Genomic DNA, 20,733 nt, shown 5'->3' with positions numbered 1-20,733 from the left:
CATAGGTACGGCAGCAGAGCAGAGCAACCATTTTTAGCTTCTTTAACTCTCCCTATGGTAGCTCCTAAATGTTCGAGATAAATTTGTATTTTCACTAGTTAATGTATACGCGCATGCCATTATCTAATCGTTTAACGTTAGTTACTTGTTACTTTATTATATTTTTTTCGTGTTTAAAGCTCATACCAAGATTATTTTTTTAATTTTGTTTACCTCATTTGCATCCAATTCAATATGCCTTTCTCTTTATGTGATGTTTTATTAAGTTCAATTTTGTTTTCGTGTTTAATACGCGTGACAGTGGAGTCAATGATGTAAGTAAATTTTTGAATGATTTTTTTTTTATTTTTTCATTTTCGTAATTTAAGAGGTTTCGACACCGGTTGACGCAGTCCACAAAGTAAACACGGTCCCGTAAACATTCAACTTTTGCGGTTGTATCCCGTATCACGTTAGGAAGTTCATGCGGAATAATAACGCAATGCGTTTAGCAATAGGGATTGTTTAGGTTCGTCACGGTAAGACCCCACATTCGGTGTGGCATCAATGGCTCTAGAATTCATCTTTTCTAAAATTTATTGCTGCGTTGGTTTATTTCTTCCTCCCCCCCCTCCCCCCACCAACCGACCCCTTTCTGTGTTACCATCTCTATCCGCCACTAAGTGTGTGCTTTCCGTTTAGTGCAGTAACAGAACGTGCGATATTGAAATAACGAAACAATGAAACATCATCCACGGTCTGGTATGTCGGCCTGATAACAGTGCGAATCAATTACGTTTCTGCGTGATTAATGATTGCTTATTCTGTGTTAGCGTAATCGATTGCGCAGTAAAATGAAACCACCACGGGATGGCTAGGTACTCATACGTACACTTAACAGGACATACAATCATGAAACGAAACTGTGAAGAGAAGTTAAAGTAACAACATTTTAAGAAGTTCTTCACAATCCTCTAAAAAACGGACACTTTGGTAGCTGTTCTGAAGATGGATCGGTCGGGAGCATTCGCTCATCATGAATTTGATAAAAAAGAACAATCATAAGCGGATCTTAAATGATCCTATAGTTAAAATTATATGCAAAAACATAAACGTGAAATGATCCCAAATATGTCTAAATAACTCATAAAATTTTGTTACAAATTATAGTGATCTTGCATGCCACAAATATCAGCTAAAATGAGCGAACAATCGGGTTTCGCACAACGGTCGATCGTTCTTGATCGTTCGGTTATCAATACACCCACCTATCTCTAACAACGAACCCTATTATAATAGGATTTGAACCAATTCATCATTTGAGCGATTGCGGTAACAAAACTCAAATTAATCCAAATTATATCGCCAATCTGTGTGTTTCATCGAAAAGAAGACAGTAAAATGACATTCATCAAGTTCAAAAAAATTCGTTGGATGCAAAAACCACAAGAAGCTACCAATATATCAGCCATATGGAAACTGATCGTGTGTTGGATAATAAAATGAAAATAACGCCACTATTATCTCTGGTAAATCGAATCTGCTCGACAACATTATGATAAACTGGATTTGAACAAGATTTGCGAACGAAGTTTTCTTCTGCTTTTACTTAAATCACAGAAAGTATGAAAAATGTTGTCCTATATACAATGTTTATCCTTTTTTTCTATTGACACGTCGCACGCATTAAATATTTTTATCAAATAAGCATTTTCCAATGTATGTTATTTACGGTTACGTTTATTCGTTCAATGATGTTTCGTTTCCCTGGCAAGATCAGCAGTTTGTAATAATCAAACGTTATAACATAATTCCACTTCAAATCAATACATTTTAACAAATCGGATTTTTTTTTGTATTGTAAAATCATAAACAACTTTTTAACGATGTAATAAAATTGATCCCTATCATTTGAATTTCAACATTAGTATAGATTGCACAATAATAGGATCGTGAAGACTGTGGATTTTTGTGAAATGGGGCATGGGGAATTTAAAAAATGTGACCCTATGGTCCCCGGCAGGAAATTACAATAAATGATATTTTTAATAGTTTTGATAACATATTCCTAGAGCGATAGCACACATGAAATGCCCCTGTGGTGGTGTTTCTGTATCGATTTGAAGTAGATTTTGACCGGCAAACAATAATTCAATTCAAAATGCGCTGTAAATAAAACTGTTTTAAACGCAAGGAATGCATTTACATGATTCTAGTGCAAACTACTAGACTAAGAACCCTATGTGTTGATCAAAAGCAAAAGATCAGACTACCCTCCCCCCGTAACAGTTTCGTTAACTTATCGGCACATGTGTGGTCATTTATGAGTAGCAATTTACAACGTGACAACAAATTATCCATCAAACAACGAAAGGAATGTCCCAACTTGAATTAAACTTAGAAAACACCCACATATACACTCACACGTACACCTATTCCCTAAATTACTTCACTTATTAATTTGACCCTGCTGCAACTATATTTGTTCCAATCCTTTATCGTCGTTTGCGATTATTTATTGCGCACCATGCTACTATTTATTTTCCTCGACGCGTTGCTGCTACCGCTCATTAGTTGAAGTTTTTTTTTATTTGTAACAATTGCATTCCACTAGAATTATGCACCCAGCATCTATGTTCCACGCGTCACTTGGAAGGATAAGTTTGTATCAGTTGTATTCATTCTATTGTTTGTTTGCAATTGTGAAAGTGACGGCATCAGGAGGTTGCTGTTTTGCTTTGCTCGCTTTGTAACGCTTCTAAAAAAATGCTTTAACAATTGAATTCATTGCTAGTTTTCTTACTCCATTCGCTTTAGCAGTTTGTTATTTATTCGCTCGCCAAACATTTATCTGTTTTTGTCGCGTTTTCGCCCTTTTATTTCTTCAATTGCTAATTTCAACTTTGGTTGATCAATTAGCGGAATGTTTTGCATTTGTTTCTTTCGCTTATTCGATTCGTCGAAAAGCGATAGCAAAGGTGTTTTGTATAGAGTTTTATTTATTTTGTTAAATATCTCGCTAGCTGTTTTAATGTGTTCCGTTTTCCACTTGCTCCTCCTCAATTGCTTTGTTCATTCAGCACTTTTCAAACAGATTCGCTTCCATTACAATTTGATACCGTTATAGTTTTAGAAGTAGTGATAGTATTAGTAGTTGTAGTAGTAAAAGTAGTGTCGTAAGTAGCGTTATTATTTAGTTTAGTAATGGTATTAGTAGTAGTAGCATTACTGTTCGCGTTAGTTGTATTTCTTGTTGTGGTTGCTGTTGTTGATTTGGTTAAAATTGCTGTTGATGTTGTAGTTGCAGTTGAACAATTGTTGACCTTACAGCAGAAAGCCGCTCTAACCCACGATTACCGACTATCGCGAGCAGAGCGCGGCCGTCCCTAACTGGAGGTGGAGGCGATCGGTGACACTGGCGACAGGGGACTTCGCGCCGAATCCCGGGGACAACCGGAGAGCGTTATCACCAGCTTCCGGGAGCCCGCGTGGTCACGGTGTTCGCACAGCCAAACACCCTGCCATGTACCGAGTGACAATTTGCCATCGGTGATTGGGATTGTCAGTGAACTTCCAAGAAAGCAGGCTTTTACGTGAGCGGGCTGAGAAAAAAAAACAATCGATTGCAAACAATACATTAGCATTGCCGTAACTGTAAAGAGTGGCGTGTAACTCTACGGGTCAAGGAATAAATACCATATCATCTGGACCTTCGCAAGAATGCCTGTATGGTAGACCTTCGGGCACTATTTTGTTTAACATCATTTCCATATCATCCCTAAAAACACAAAACGCACATATTAAATGTTTGAAAATTTTATACTGCAGAAATGCTTCTGATAAGGAAGATTACAAATATCACTTTATCACTTTAAAAAAACAAACAAACAAACAAACAAAAACTGATTTTTTCGATTAACTTACCTTACGTCTGGATCCCAGCTTTCGTTTAACGCTAAGCTGGCGGATGTGTGCAAAACTGAAAGAAAAATACAAAGTAAAATTTGTTAATACTTTTGTGCACAACAAAAAACGGGTTTAAAAATGCGTATGAATTTTATTATAGTTCCATGAATGATTCAAAATAGAAAAAAATGTTTAAACCATTGAATGTATTCTTATGACTTGCTCAATTGCTAAATGCAATATGGAATATTATTTACGTTAAAATATCCAACTGCAATATACAATTTAAAAAAATGTAAAAGAAAAAATCCGTCCCGGTACCGAAAAACACGTCAACAAGGGTGCCAAATACTTTTAGCTTGTTTTAGATAAAGAAGATAAAGTTATACATTTTATACATTTGAATGAAAGTCAAAAACCGTACATAAAATAGTATAAAGGTATTAAGGTATAATTACATTATTGATTATAAACTACACACATCTGGTTGATAACTACGAGACAGGAAATTAGGATGGAATAAAATAATAAATAAATAAATAAATAAATAAATAAACAAATAAATAAATAAATAAATAAATAAACAAATAAATAAATAAATAATAAAAAATAACAATAAAAAACAAATAAATCAATAAATAAATGCATAAAAACAATAACATACTTATAGGAATTGTTACAACCACACGACTATATGAAGTCGATCAATAGGCATAACCCTACGAATGAAACTTTAACAAATAACGGTAAAGATGGGTTTTATTTTATTTGAAAAAAGCAACGCATTTGAAATTGGAGTTCAAATTCATACTTTTTCTCGCGTATTAGTTATGAATTCCATGTCATGTATTCATTTACATTGGATTTTTTTATCATTCGCACTAACTGTTGATACTAAACTGATCGATCCTGTGGTATATTTGTCAACTCACACGACTTAACAACATGCTCGTCGTGGGTTCAAACCTCAACCAAACAAACCGTTCTCCCGATTTTTTACTATCCGGCTGCGAGGTACTGAATAAGTCTCGAAAGCCGGTATAGGCCGGCATATGTCCACGTAGGACGCTACGCCAAGTAAAAGAAACTGATCGAACCTACTTTATTTTTTTTTTCGAACTCGATAGTTTGTCATCAGCACGCACAATTAGTAAAACCAATCATTTGTCTTTATTTCATAAAAACAAATATGACACTGCGTTTTGTGATATTTGCAGAAATATTTGCGATAGAAGAGGAAGGATAGGGGTTAAGGAGTGTTATGATGATGTGTTATTAACATAACGAAAAAAAAAAATTAAATATATATTCATATATTCATATATTAGGTACCTGTCATGGAATTGATACTCAACTCATACTAATCCTAGAACAGATCTTTATAACAGGGGTCTCCAAACTACGGCCCTCAAGGGTATGTAATGCGGCCCACATTGACTTTGTAAATGTTAAAATAAATAGCTTATTTTATTCATGAAAATTCAAATATTTACTTTTGAAAGATGAAAATCAAATTTCAATAAAACAAAGCTGTAGAAATTTGATACATTCAATTTATATTTTTTAATTAAAACGAGATTTGAAATTTTACCTAATGTCAAGGTATCGTCAAAATTTCCCTCAACAACGTTAATTGTGAAGCAATGCGGCCCGCGAACTGAAAAGCTTTATACAATAACGTTCCTGGAACCAAACCTGATCCCCTAGCAGTCATGTAATTAATCCATAACATTACATAATGCCAGCCCTGCAACTGTTCTTTTTTAATTTGATCTGCACTCATCCACTTTAAAAATGAATCTGCACCCATCTCTGATCATTGATAGATTCAACTCACCTATCATTGATAGATTCAACAGCATATGGGTGGAAGGACGAGGGAAAAATTCGATTCTAGTTCCATTCATATGGTATGGTGGGTCACTCGAATTATAAACGATTTGAATAACCATTAAAATTCTTTGCTAAAAATCTTACGGTAGAAGATCGTTTAACCGGCAAGTGTAGTACCGTGATCAGCTTTGGCGTTAGCTGTAATGCTGCAAATTTATTTGCAACGCCACAATACTTCCGGTGTAAGTCTATCCTGGAAACGGAAACATATCGTGCGCACTTAGCTTCGTGAACAACTAAAAATGAACCACACCTAACATGCCCTCCTCTCTTTCAGTGGCCTATTTCTAACGTCGCGTGTATATGAACGTTTTGTCACGATGCACTGTTCATGACGATTAAGAGATTAGCTTGCGAATAGCTCCTATCCATGTGCACTCACCCTGATTCCGGCACTGCTACATTAATAATGTTGTGTCAGTTGGAAAATAGTCACCGATATTTCTTAGCACCAAAACTTCTTTCGCACACAATTATCGTAACCAATAGCTAGGTAGTTACCAAATTAAATGGCTAGGCTTTTTTTAATTCTCAGTAAATGTCAATACAAATCTGATACACAAATACACCTATTACAGAAATAAATCTTAAGGTCATAGAACAAAACCTATTGTAAAGTAAAGCACATTGCAATGAAATAAAACAGAAGGTGAAATAGACGAAGGGTGTAAAAAGATAAAAAAAGCTTATTGAATTGACTTGTTTATATTGTCTCGAATTGTTTATAGTATAGTCATTTTATAGTAAAACAAAATATGTAGGTTTTCTAATCTTTAATAAATGCATAGATATCTCCACTGATAGTCGCAATTGTAGCACGCATTCCTGAATTATCTTATTCCGAAGCGTTGGCGTCGTATTCCTCTTAAAATAAACTAGTAAGTTTAAAACTGATTCAACTAAATGGCCGGTGTTGACCGACAACGGTTGTTTGTGCCTTCTTCTTTGGAAGAAGAGAATTAAAGAGAAGAATTAAAGTAAATGCACAAATACGAATGTATTTCTAAATTTGTGCAAAACATCAAAGTTTACTACACCATATACATGTTATAATTCTGGCTTAAAAGCATATACGTTCTTCCTTGGTGCAAACATTACCATCGATCTACGTTTTATTGATCGAGTAGATAGATAAAATTCGATCCCATATTATTTAATTATTTTAAAAATTACATCGGCTGCCAAAGGGACAGCTTCACAGTATGTTTGCAAAATTCCTCTGTTCGGATGCACCACCCTATTTTAGTGTTGGAAATTTCCACAGTATGCTTACAACATTCCAACCTTTTTAGGATCGCAGACCATTTGGCTTTGAAAATGCATTTGCCGCGGCCCACATCCATCGAGGACATACATGTTTTAAACTTAGTTCAAAATTTTTGATAAAAAAATATGTTTAAATCTTATTCTGAGCATGCCTGTAGAAAGTTTAATCATTATTGTGGGAAAAATAATGCACGATATCTATAGTAATAGGCTTTTCTTTTTCAAAAATAAATTCTTTCGTGGACCACATCTGTTAACGCCACGGATCACAAGTGGTTCGCGGACAGGGACAGGTTGGAGATCACTGCCCTATGTGATTGAACCATTCCATTATATGATTATATAAATCCCTGAATGATTAAAAAGGGTTTTACGACAAATCAACTCTAATAGCAAGACGTAGCAATACAAACGTTAAGCGGTCCTATTTCGGGATCTAATTGGCTAAAATTGGCAGTTGTTACAAAAAAGTAAAAAAAATAACATAGTTACATTAAACAGTCTACATTTTTATTTATAACAAATCAATAGATCAATTGTAGCATGACAGGATTAAGAGTCATATCTTCAATTCATCAATACATCATAGGTGGTATCAGCGGTTTTCTAAATTTGTCACCTCTTTGAGCATAATGGGCTGATTTAACTAAACAATTGTCAAATCTAAAGCAAACCCACTTTGATAGAATTCGCGAAATTCGAGATACGCGGTTTATTCACGGTCCGCATGAATGCAGGCGGTCCCCGAGATATACTGTAATTCTGTGTAATTCTGCTTGACATGGTTGGTTTTAACTAATAAATTAATTATGTTATACATTTCTGACTGTATATTACAATGTTCAACCTTCTTGAAAGAGTAATAAAATTCAACCAAAAGGGAATTTGTTGTGCAATTCACACTACATATGTCAAATCAGTACAATTTGCGCAAAGAACGGTCAAATTACCCGTAGTGTATCTCAGGGACATCCTGTGTTAATAAAACGCTGCTCTTAAGGCAGATCATCCAACCCAATTCCTTATCGATTGTTAAGGTAAAAGTAAAACACTGTAAACATAATTATAGCTTATTGCCCATTTGTAACACAGTTTCTCTACATTCCTTGAAGGACTTTTTTACTATCCACATGCACTTGTTACTTGACAAATTTAAATAAAATTTATTTTATAAAATAGTACTTATGTATTCCGATTAAAACAAAAGAAGATTTTCCTAGCAAAATTTTAAAATATGAGAGACAAAACAATTTCAGATCATGTAAACTCTTGCATTCCATTGAAAATTACAAACATAGTAAAGAGTTAACATTACAGTACAGAGATACACAATCTGAACGGACAAAACGACAATGTAAAGGAGAAAGGAAGTTGTTTACAGCACACTCGTTTCACTTGACCAACACGCGCACACACTTGAAAGCATTTACTTGGTTAATTGCAAGGATAGAAGGAACCCAAAGGAAAGCGGGAAATTCCAAGTCCTGCTAGGATTCCATCGTCCCATCGTTGTTGCGCCTTCTTCTTACTAATACGAGAGCTTTTCATTCATTCATGATTCTTTGCATTCTGCGAATGCCTACCGTTACCTAGGCAAACTGTCTGCACCACAAAAGAGATACACATTTTGCTTTACCTCACTGCGGCGATTCTGTCGAATGGCTAGGCAGGCAACGTACACATTTTACCCTCCTGTTGCCCAACCTACGAGCCGACGGAAACTATACTACTTCCTCTCGCCGGAAGTGGCCACTGCCGGCGGTGTCATAGATGTGCGGTTTAATGCGACATGAAAGCCAGTACTGCAAGTGCTGTCGTTGTTCCTCATTCAAAACACTGGCGTTCGCGCTTGCTAACAAATAGACACCCCTGCAGCTGAACGCAAGCATTGTTGTAGTACAGTACGTTACAGAAAAACATGAGCTTGATAAACGCTCATGAAAGGCAACTAACATACTGGTTCAATGCATTTAGATTAAAAAGCAAAAATGAAGACACCACCAATCGAAGTGGAACAAATAAACACACTTGAATTTACTCAATATGAACTTAGAAAACATATTTGAATACTCCTACGAGCCCTTATATGTATCATAAAAATAGTAAATGCCTATTTGCTACGAAAAGCTTATCATTACAGAATAACATAAATTTTATTCGTAATATGCGGCCCAAAAAAATTACTCGACATTATCCATGCTTTACCTGCATATCCATGAATAGATAACATAACAAAAGTATTGTGGTTGAATCCATCTCTTACATATGCAATACATTAGCTATTCCCTTAACTGTAAAATCATTGGCATTATACCCTATATTTGGTTTGACCAATCAAAAGTCTGATGTATATCCTGTAAATATCATGTACAAATCGATCTTTTATGTCATTTTTATACATATATATATATATATATATATATATATATATATATATATATATATATATATATATATATATATATATACGATAGATATACAATCGAATCCATCAAATGAACCAGCCGATCAATGAAAGAGTATTAACCACTCACCAACAGGCAAATGTTGCGGATCGTACATGATCATTTAAAGATGTGCTGATGAGAATTCCCCAAAAGCAGGTGGTTTGAGTATTAACAACGTGACAATGTTCTTTATCAGTGTAGTGAGTGAGAAACCTCATTGAGCAAATTTAATTGAGGAATTTTTGTTATAGGTTGGTTGGCAAAGTAAAAAATAAAAAAAAAAACAAAACAATTTGGCAGTGTGTCACTTGGTTGTATAGATTGTATGGTATGATGCAATATATTATCAGTTTAATTCGTTTAAATTGTTATACACTCATACCATTTTTTTTTTACGTTCTGTTTGTCTGATTTGATCCTCTTTTGTCTAACACCCCTTTGGAATCTTCATTCTGCATCCCTTGCAGTGAATGAATGTATGCACGGTTACCGGGGACAGATCATTACTGAAAACGTATTATTCGTCCCTAGATCTAGCTTCTAGCTCGTGCTATACACCTGTGCTTCGCGCTATATCCTATGCGGTCTAGCGTATTTCACTTCTCTGCACAAACACCTACGCTCAGCTCATACAAAATAAGTCCCATCTTTCCTCTCTTGGAGTTCTTAGTACATCAACACTTTTTCTCAACAAATCTCTCGAATTCTCTGACCATTTTCTACTATCTTCCTACGGCAGAGAAACATCTCATTCTGACATGCACTCACACGCACAAACCATCTCATTCTATAGAGCAAAATTGAATTCTCCGAGTGCTCTACAATCACACCGAGGAATTAATAGTACCCTAACATTTGGCGATGAGCCGTGCTGCGATATCACTCTGCAAAGAGACTTGCAAAATGCATCATCTCTCAAAGATTTATTATATCGTAATCCTATAGTTTTTTGCAACTATATGTTCGGTACAGTATAGTTACAGCAGATACTGTGATTGATCTTGAAGAGGTGAAATGGCTATGAAATTATACCATTTCAAGGTTCTAAATGGAGATCTGAAAATCGGTTCCATCTATCGGAGTTTCCATTTACACATATCCTTTTTTGCCATTTGTCGAAAGAGAGCAAACGAGCAAACACGCCTAGGATCCATTCTCTCGCCGGACTATTTAGCCCTCCAAACCCCAAACTCTCTTTCGCAAAAATATTCTCTGGCATTTTAGCTTGAAAATCTTCATCTCTCTTTCTCTCTCTCTTGATATATGCAGCTATCATTACAACATAACGTAGCGTAAACAACTGATGCATGAGAGTGAAACTGCCAAACACATACATATAGAGATAGAAAGAACAGAACGAGGTACACTGCCATCGTTACGATTACTTTAGTCAGGTCATGGACACGAAATTTTGTCAGTTCCTCATTCTATTTGACCGCGTTTGGCATTTAACTCACACTGCACAGCGATGACCCGATAGTATGCTGCAGCATAAATGGGAACGACCTATTGAAGCGTCTTTCCACCTGCTACCTCCACTGCACCTTGGTTCGTGGTTGGCGAACCAGCAGTAGTAGCAGTAGCAGTCGAGCTGCAAATGCACCGGCCAATTGCACCGGAGCATCTTTAGCATTGCAATGCGGTCATGTTTCAAACTTACTTATGAATGAACATGTTTATTTGAAATTAAACATGGTTACATTCAAAAGGAAAGAAAGAAAGGCGTAACCGTATAGCTAAAATAACGCATTAAAATGACTCAATAACAGTTTCGAGCATTAATGCTAAAACTTTCTCTAAAAACCAATTAACGTAAATGCGTTGGCAATTATTTATTTACCTAAGGAAACACTTTTCTTCCGTCCAATATCAGAGGTACACGAGCAATTGTGTTGGCTTCATGTGTATATCCATAACACTACTAAGGGAACCTTGTGCTTGTTACGGGATACTATTATTCAATAACAATATTCACTGCCAAAAGCACTATTTCATTTCATCCACTCTACTGCTGCCCACCCCACCACCATAGCCACCACACACTTCCGGCATCTTGACGCGGTTTGTTGAGTGGTCGATATTGTGTGTCCTGAATTAGAGAGCGTTAGGAAGGATAGCTTACCATTTGAAGGATAAAGCCAACCAGCGGTGCGAAAAAGACAGACGGAAATTGAACGTTATTATTGATGTATGAAAAATGTATGTACGTACACTAGGCCAAAATATAGTGCGCGCCCACAGCAATTCTTGTTACGATCGATCCGAAGGTACATTGCACATTTGTCCAATAATACACTCTGAGGAAAAGTTTGCCGATGTTTCATTATTTTTGGTCTCAAGCAAAACCATACTTTTAATTAATGAAATGAATATAACTAGAGGGTATTTCAAATGTTAGTATAATTTAATTTTATACTTCACACTATTGTTATTTGCGAGTACATCCCTATTAAAACGGAGATGTAGAAGAGCTAACATACTCTAATATACATTATTAGTATACAACTACATTTTCTGTCATTTACCTTAGTCAAGTTACAACTCAATATAACTAATAATTGAACAACGTTACGATACGTTATTGGATTTTTATTTTTCTTGCCCTTTTTGCGCGTAGAACACACATAAATGGTAATCGCCGTTTGAGCTTTAAACCCAACCCAGCGACCTAAAACATCTGTGGGTCTGGTTCAGAAGAGAGAACCTTTCCCCGTTTTCTTTTTCATAATTTAGATTTATATCTGCGGAATAATATTTTTTATTCATGTGCGCCTACGTGTCACCCAGAAGCGATTCCAAAAGCTGATGCGTCTTCGATCGTAAGGATTTTTGAGAAACTTGAAACCCCTCATACTACCATCATAAGATGTTTTGTGTATACCAATTTTGTCCTGTTTTATATTTAATACACCATCTTTTTTGAATGCATCGTATGAGCATTTGTATTTCTTAGTGGCACATTTTTGAACTGGTTAATTGTGCACAAGTCATTTTTTTTGCAAATTACCACCAGCCGTGATAAAATAAAACGGCTACATAGATTCACTAAGACACAAGTAATTTTCCCATCTACAACTAGCCGGTCTCGTAGTACAGTCGTCAACTCGTACGATTTAACAGCATGCCCGTCATGGGTTCAATCCCCAAATAGATCGCGCCGCCATACGTGGGACTGACTATCCTGCTATGGGGGGGAATCAATTAGTCACTGAAAGCCAAGCCCACAAGTGGGTACAGGCAGGCCTTGACCGACATCGGTTGTTGAGCCAAAGAAGAAGAAGAAGACAACTAGCGGCATTCAATAAAGTAGTACACTTCAAGACGTAGCTTGAAGACGACCGCCGTCGTAGCCGTTGAGTGATAAGAGGTACACATTCGCACTTTCCTTCTCTGCATTCATTTCTGTCAACATGAGTTGCTTCATCACTCCTCGTTAAGCGTGCACCGCACAAAGTCGGTAAATAATTCAAAATTAGCTCTCCAACGGGTTTCAGATGCGCGTCTCCGGGCAGCCACATGGAACACACAATCAGGAATAACTGACGATGACACTCGGTCACGCAACCGAAACCGACCGTGCCCCAACCAGACCGGCCAGGCCGTGCAAGGAAATGTCAACCATTAAACCTATCACCGTTTGAATCGGATACGAATGACTACTTACATTCTCCTTCAGCAAAAAAACACACACACACACACACCCTTGGCCGGTGGTTCTCCGTTGCCAGCGCATTTGCTAGCCACATTGCAACAAAGTGCAGTTTGAAAAGGGCGCAACGTAACGAAGCATTGAAATGGTGGCCAAGCGCGCTTCCGCACCGGCGTTCCGTTCGCTCACTTGCCAACCCAAGCCCGCTGCTACAAAAGTGGGCGATGTCTGCCACGGGTGAAAAACGATTTCCTTCACTCGTGAGAAGTGCGCTTTCGGTAAGAAAATCGTTCATACGGCTACTTACAGCGCCCCTTCGACAACGACGTGCAAGCTAAATAAGTAATCAAGACATATTTCAAATAGTTTGCTGTTTATCGGTTTTAATTATCAGCACATTTTGCAATTAGCCATCTACTGCTATGTACCAGCACACGTTAAGTGCCGTATCATTATCGACGAGAATGGGAGTCGAGCGCCACTCAACCAAAAAGCAACGAGGCTTTTAAACTGCAAGTTCGTTGCATTTTGTAATGCACTGTGTTACCCCCACTCTTTTTGGCCGCGGTAAGCTGGCGAAACCAGACTTCAATAACATTGATATAATTGTTTAAAACACGTCGAATTACTAAAGAAGCATTTTATAACTTCGGGTAACAAGAAACATATTGATTAAAGTTACAAATGGTATTTGAAAATAGCTATCGGGTAGCCATAACAATTATATTTTCTTCACATATTTTCACCAAACCATATTTTCTATCAAGCCTTATTTATTTTCTTAAATGAAGCAACCATAAACAAGCTGGGATCCATAGCTTGACTTGTGTTGTGTGAATCATAGCGTAAATTCTTTATCGCATCAGTTACTTATAATATTTGCCTACAATTTAATTTCTTTTATTGGCTAAAACTATGAACAAACCTAGACCTTTGTAAGCATTAATGAAGTGTAGAATAGTATAAATTTAAAATGTTACAGTTTTAAAAACATAGTAAATGGGAGGATACAAATTCTTCTTTTTTGTGACTCTTTGTGACTGCTGGGGAGGCTTACCCCAGAAAGGATTAGATCCCATGAAACGCATGTAGTTATATTGTCGTTCGACCAACCCGTAGTCCGAAAAAAAAAATCAAAAATAAAAGAAAAACGATAAAGAAAAATTAACATATGCTAAAGTCAATCTAACTGGCCAGGAATTAGCTTATTCAAATGTATAAATTTTGCATTTTAATTATTTAGGCAAAATACTTCTTGAAACAATTCTAAGCCAACACTCAATGCTTCATTTTGGCAGCGGAAGCTGCCAGATAACATTTTAATTACTCGTACAAAATGTGCAATTCATTGTCTGTCATAGAAAATGTGGATCAAAATTAGCTTGGCAAGCGAACCCGTACAGGGCGGAATATATTCAGCCGTACGACATCAAACAAGCTACAGCTGTTAAAAGCACAACACACTTACTTTGAACGTGACATAATCCGACAGAAAATTGACCAAGCTCGGGCATCTGCCGTAGAATCTCCTCCGTCACCAGGTGGACGCCACGATGCTGCGGCCGTAGGTTGATTTTGCGTTGAAACCAGGCGGATCCAATCTGTATACCGCGGTGATTTGATGAAGCCATGTTATTGGTCTTCTCATATGATGAGCCCGTCGTCGTAGTCGTTGCCGTTGGGTTTATACCCGCCGCCGTTGACGCTTGCTGCAGATGGCGATGGTATCCTGGTTGGTGTCGATGGCTGGCCGCCGAACTACCGCCACCACTGCTGCGATCTGCGTCACCGACGCCAACACTTCCGTCAGCAGTAGCACCACCAGCACCTCCAGCACCTTTACCACCACCACCACCACCACCTCCTCCTTTACCACTACCTGCGGTACTCCCTTTTCTTCCCTTGCTTCTGGCCCCACCTTCTACAGCTGCTGCACCGCCCGCTGTTGCTGATGCTCCCCCGGCACCACTTCCACTAGCACCCGCACTACGACTTCTACCAGCACCCCCAGCAACACTTCCGCCGCCACCACCACCAGCTCCTCCTCCTCCTCCTCCTCCTCCCCCACGGCCCCCGGCGGACGCTGACAAGGGTAACGAGGACTCGTCGGTGACCGATGAAGGAGGGCTGCCCCGTTTGCGAGGATGATCCGTTTTGAGGCAGGAAATAGCAACTACTGGCAAGCTATACTACACACAAACACTGTACCAATCGCACACACGCACCAAGCCACCAACCAGACCGACACACACGCACACAAACACAACAAGAAACACTTCTCGGCAACACTATTTGTTTGCTACTCAGCGCAAACTTTTATTTTCGACCTGCAACTGATAACAGGAGGATGCAGAGGGGGCTGAGAGAAAACGAAGCCGGTTGGTTTTGGGTTGAGATTATTTGCTGTGTTGCCACGTATATTTTGGTGAACCTGATGAACCGCAAATCATTAACGCACAAAAGCACACGTGTGCTTTACATCTCTCTCTCTCTCTCTCTGTTACACGGGGGCACAGATCACTTATCTCTTCATTCCACTCCACAACATTTCTACCGATGCTCACTAGCTGCGGCACATTCTGTGCTTCAATGCTGCTTCTTTGCGCTTTATCTGCACTTCACTCACTAACACACATCACTCTCCGCGGCCCAACGAAATCTGCTGGTTGAATAAAAGATAGTTGTAGATAACACTGGCAGTAGGGCGTATTAGATCAGTTTAATCGAAGTACTTTTTTCCCTTGTTTAGACCTCTTACACCCCGAACCGGCATGCTCGACAGTGCGCGTTCGACGAATATTCAAACTAAATTAATAAACTAATTGCAGACAGTTTCCTGTGTTTGCGTACTGCGTTTGATGTGCACCTAAAACATGATTTTTTTTAAATTAAATCATTGTACACACTTTGGAATAACACATAATTTTTAGTTTTGCTAGTTTTGTAATTCTTGTTACAATTGTTGTTTATACCGTCTGAGGCTATCTTTGCAAATTAAGCGTTTGTCAAACACTCTAGCTGTCAGATTCGTTTGGTAGGAGAGAGGCTAAGGGGTCGGTTTACTATCACTACAGCAGCGAAAGAACAGCAAAATGCTTTATGGCACAAGAAGAACACCAGTAACTAAACTACGGTGTACCAAACCAGCAAAGCACACGAGACACGAAAATAAAGCACATTTTAGCGTACAGAATATAGTCTTGCGAAAATCTTCATTTCCTTTGGATTCCGGATTCGATGCAGCCACCCTTTACAATGCGACAACAAAATGAGAAGCTCGATTTGGAACGATTTGGACGGATTAGGTTACATTGCGACACAAAGGCACAGGATTGAAATCTTCCAAACTTTTCAACGTTTAACCAACGATGTCAGAAACACCTTGGATTGCCTGATACACTGGCCCAACAAATGGGGGTAAAAATCAATAGACAAACTGTTTAGCTGCAAAAAAACCGTTGCTGTCCATTGCCTAATATCTCTATACCGCAAAGTTCACCGTGTGTTGTTGAATCTACACGAGGGAGTCTCCATCTGAGCCTGCCCTGGGCCGACCAATCCCTTGAACGACCCATCATGTTTTTGCCTGCCAGTATTACCGTAAGCAGATTCATTCCCGTCACCGGTGTCACGCACGACATGACATACGAATGGGCAGAACACCACGTTACGTTACGTTATGTATTGAAATTCTTCGCGTGATTTTTTCGAACTACTGCTACGTTTACTCAACACAGCAGGGCGGGCGATGGGAAGCGAAAATTATAATACGAGTCCTTCAGGCCGCTGGTTCGATGGATAGTAGAACGTGAAAAAAATGATCCAGGAACCAACGACGGTTCAAACGTTCGCGAGGTCAAGGAATACCAGGAAAGGGAAACTATGTCCCACATAGCTCCTTACAAGCGAAAGCGTTCTATTTTTCCAATCTTTGTGTTCCACTTCCGAAACGGCGACTGCCATTTCACATATATTATTCGTAAGCTGCAAAGCGTAATATGTTGTTATTCAAAATATTTTAACCTTCCGAACTACGTAGTATAAATACCGTTCCTTATCAACATATGTCAACAGTAGTGCTCCTATGTTGATGCTCCAGCACAGCCTGCCTTCTATTCGTACATCATTGCAGTATAACACAGCATCCTTGGCGAATAGGCTTGGCAATGAGCTTTCTTCTGATTGAAGTTATTGTACAGTTGTAACTTTAAGGCAGTGTGATACATGATTTTTTGTTTTCATTGTGGTGTGAAAGTATAGGAAAACCCAGCGTGTCGAGTATAGGAAAATCAACCGTGTGTACGAATGTCCTTTGAAATCATTGCCAGCGGTATGTGGTAAACCCCTGAAGGTGCGTAAGTGTTTATCTCACGAAATGAAAACTACTTCGCGGATGTTCCTAACGTAATACACATTTTCCTACTGTAAAGAGCAAGCATCTCTCTCATTTCCTCGCTCTCTTTTTCTCGTGTGCGTTCTCTTTCTTCTATTCTCTGTTTTATCTAGGTTTTTTCTTCGGCGCAAACACACTGATCCACATGCTCTTTTGATCTCCCTTTTTAGTCTTACTCTTCTTCTACCTTCTGCCCTTCCAGACTTTCTCCTTCTCCGTTACTCTTTGGCTGTACTATACATCCCGTTTAGCACTCTTGCTCTTTCAATCCCGATGGCAGTCTGCAGCCATACATAATCATACGCATAAGATGCTTGCGGCAGTAGGCTCTTCCACTGTGCCGTGCCTGGCGAAACCAATTTCACACGTACCGCATACAGTCTCAAGCCAAGCCCAATTCTTTCTACCTCGGTTGCAAACCAAAATAGCGTACATTCCGATGGTGATTTAATTGCCAGTTCAATGTATCCTGACAATTATCCACCCGGAGCATTCAGGGCACTGAAGCACACACTCCATGGACACAAGGACACACGCACAGGCACACACGCACACAAACACAGGAAGGCAGATACTTTTCACCTTTGATTAGAAATGTATAACAACGTGGATGGTGTTGGAGTATTAATGGACTTTCCAACATTTTCAGGATAATGCACCAAGTTCCTCACTTTTTCTTTAATAATAATTCCTTCATCTTCCAACACTAAAACTAACACAACGATTCAGGCTCGCTCGCTCCTTTTTTCGTCAGGATTGCCATCACGCCCGGTAGGCTCCATCGCCTACTATTCTGCGATCGGTGCGGTCTTTCTGCTAGTGGGGAAACCCCTTTTCAGGGTACCGTCGTTCCACTGAGATTACTTTTCTTCCTTCCCGGACAGTGGCACTGAACAGAACGGCATGTTATCTCCAAGCTTAGCATACTGAGCTGAATATTCCCGCAGCCATTCCCGCTACTTGCTTTACCGAATCAACCAATCTCTCTGCTGCCGTAGCTATGCTGAACGGGTTATTTCTTTGCACTAGCGTAATGTAAAAAAATACTCCATACGCACCTCATCCGTGCCAAAACCGCGTGTAATAGATTTTCTTCCCTCACGCGCATACTCCCCACACACCCGGGCCACACTGTTCAGCGTGAAAATGTACCTTTTTACGATATACGACCGATCTGAGCTCGATTCTGTTTTATGTAATTTCAGAACCGTTTTCTCGAGCCACCGCTTTTTTTCTCCGTTTGCCGTGCTGCTCTTCTGTGGTAATCAAGCTACCCAGAGCTATACCCGAAACCGTTGCCTATCTCTTTTTCGCGCACATACGGGCGCGCCGTTCCGTGGGCTTCGACATCAAAAAACCATCTCCGTCGCGTTATCCTGCCCATTGTATCTCACTTTTACTTATTCTAGCCCGCTCTGCTGCCTTCTCACACGATTGTGCCGCACATTTTCGATCCCTTTCTTTATCAGGCGCGCGTGTGCTATATCCTGAAATCCTGCACGCGATCCCTTTAGCGGTAACCTTGCGGCCCACACACACACATACACTCACACACAGCCCCCCGACGCACTCACTTTACTGCTGTATCTTGTGAATTCCTTCACATTACCAGGAGTAGCATGGAACCAGAAAGGAGTCGGTAAACTGTTTCACTTTTCACAAATGCTGCAATTTTCCAATTGCTCCAAGTAATCGGTCGTCCATTCCTTTGGCGATGCCGTAATGGATTTTTTTTCTATTGCTTATTGTCAGCCTGTCATATCTGTCAATTTGTTCCAAATTTTAACCAATTTTCCGTCCCATAGTTCCTTGTTGCGATATGCTCGCCCAGTGTTGCCAGATTATTTTGGCGGTTTTCGATAGGCGCATCAAAATTTTATCGGTAGTTTTCGGTAGGTTAAAACTCGAAACTTAACTCGAGTTAAAAGAAGTGAAAGCGAAAGAAGTATTAAGCGGGATGGGGGGGGAGGGGGGCGCTAATGTGCAAAATGAAAGTTCCATCTCACAAGAATATGCATCCTTTATCTAGGATATGGATTAGATTTGGTTCAGCGGTTACACAACATGCCCAAGTGTCGATCTGAAAATTGTACTAGGAATTCTTAGCCAAAGAAGGACTTAGTCCTGCACATTTTCTTCTCAATGGTGGCAAGTTCTTTTTCTCGGGGCTCCACGCGACCGCTTAGGGCCGCAGCAGTGCTCCATTGGATACGATTTTATTACGGACGTCACAACTCAAAAAGTTTTCGCTTGATTTGTATGGGAGAGCGTAAACTTCCTGTCAAAAGATTATAGGGTTGTATGGCTGAAAACCGACGTTGCCAGCGAGGGAAAATCGCAACGATTTGCAGGCGCTGGCGACGGTCTTTTTTGACGTTTTGCGACGGTTTTTGACCTTTCGAGCGAGCTTTTGCCATGCGGACCAGTGTGGCCAGATTATATTGGCGGATTTCGGCAGGAGCACTGTTGAGAACGCAACAATTTAAATTTAATCAATTATTTTAATGATCAATTTCTTTTTATCCTGCTAGCAAAGAGAATGAAAAAGTGTGCGACTTTCAGGCGAGGGGCATGTAGAAGCAGGGGGAGACGGTTGGAAATACGCGGAATTACGCAGAGGCGCGAGCGTGTTTTGGTTTCTACACAGTTTTTGCACTCACACTCTGTGTGAATGTGTGCGTTCACCTTCAGCTTGCGCGCTCAGTTTGCTGCAGCTGACCTCCATGCTGATATAATGGAAGAAACTTATGTGATACAGTGACAATATGCAGTGACAAAACGATGAAATGTCAAATAAAAGTATTTGTGGTGAATGTATGCATTTATTCCATGAAATATTAAAACCTATTGTTGTAACTTAACGGAGAAAATGCATATAGAATTAGAGAGAGCAATACAGCCATCTCTGTCTATTTGTTCGTTAAGTTTGATATTTTTCGTTAAAAATACCGGTAAAATTTTAAATTTCAACGAAGCATTGACGAAGCCAGGAAAGCGTTACGCAGTGTTTTAAGCCCTGAAATTACTGTTGAATGGAAAGCTAAAAGTAATACTTTCAGGCATACTTTTAACGGTTTCTTAACATGATTGTGCTACTTGGGTAGCGATTTTCCTACCGAAAATCACAAATATTTGATTTTTCAGTCGTTTAAGATTAATCTGCGGCGCTTGGGATGCTGTTTCAAGGATCGCTATCCTCA

At 39.1% G+C, this 20,733-nt stretch overlaps 1 protein-coding gene across 1 annotated transcript; it reads right to left on the bottom strand.

Moving 5' to 3' along the window:
• Positions 1 to 319: 319 nt before the first annotated feature.
• On the bottom strand, positions 320 to 19,290 carry LOC120904316 (UPF0047 protein YjbQ). The gene is made up of 5 exons (XM_040314229.1): positions 19,108 to 19,290; positions 14,609 to 15,802; positions 3,904 to 3,958; positions 3,676 to 3,757; positions 320 to 3,581 (listed from the first exon to the last, which is right to left on the bottom strand). Exons 2-5 carry the CDS (start codon positions 14,769 to 14,771, stop codon positions 3,366 to 3,368), a joined length of 516 nt encoding a protein of 171 aa, XP_040170163.1. The 5' UTR covers positions 14,772 to 15,802; positions 19,108 to 19,290; the 3' UTR covers positions 320 to 3,365.
• Between the last annotated feature and the right edge of the window lie 1,443 nt (positions 19,291 to 20,733).

The sequence above is a fragment of the Anopheles arabiensis genome, chromosome 3 (genome assembly GCF_016920715.1).
Source record: "Anopheles arabiensis isolate DONGOLA chromosome 3, AaraD3, whole genome shotgun sequence".
Classification (NCBI taxonomy): Eukaryota; Metazoa; Arthropoda; class Insecta; order Diptera; family Culicidae; genus Anopheles; species Anopheles arabiensis.
Note: the sequence above shows the minus strand (reverse complement) of the source record. Positions and strands in the feature narration are given on the sequence as shown.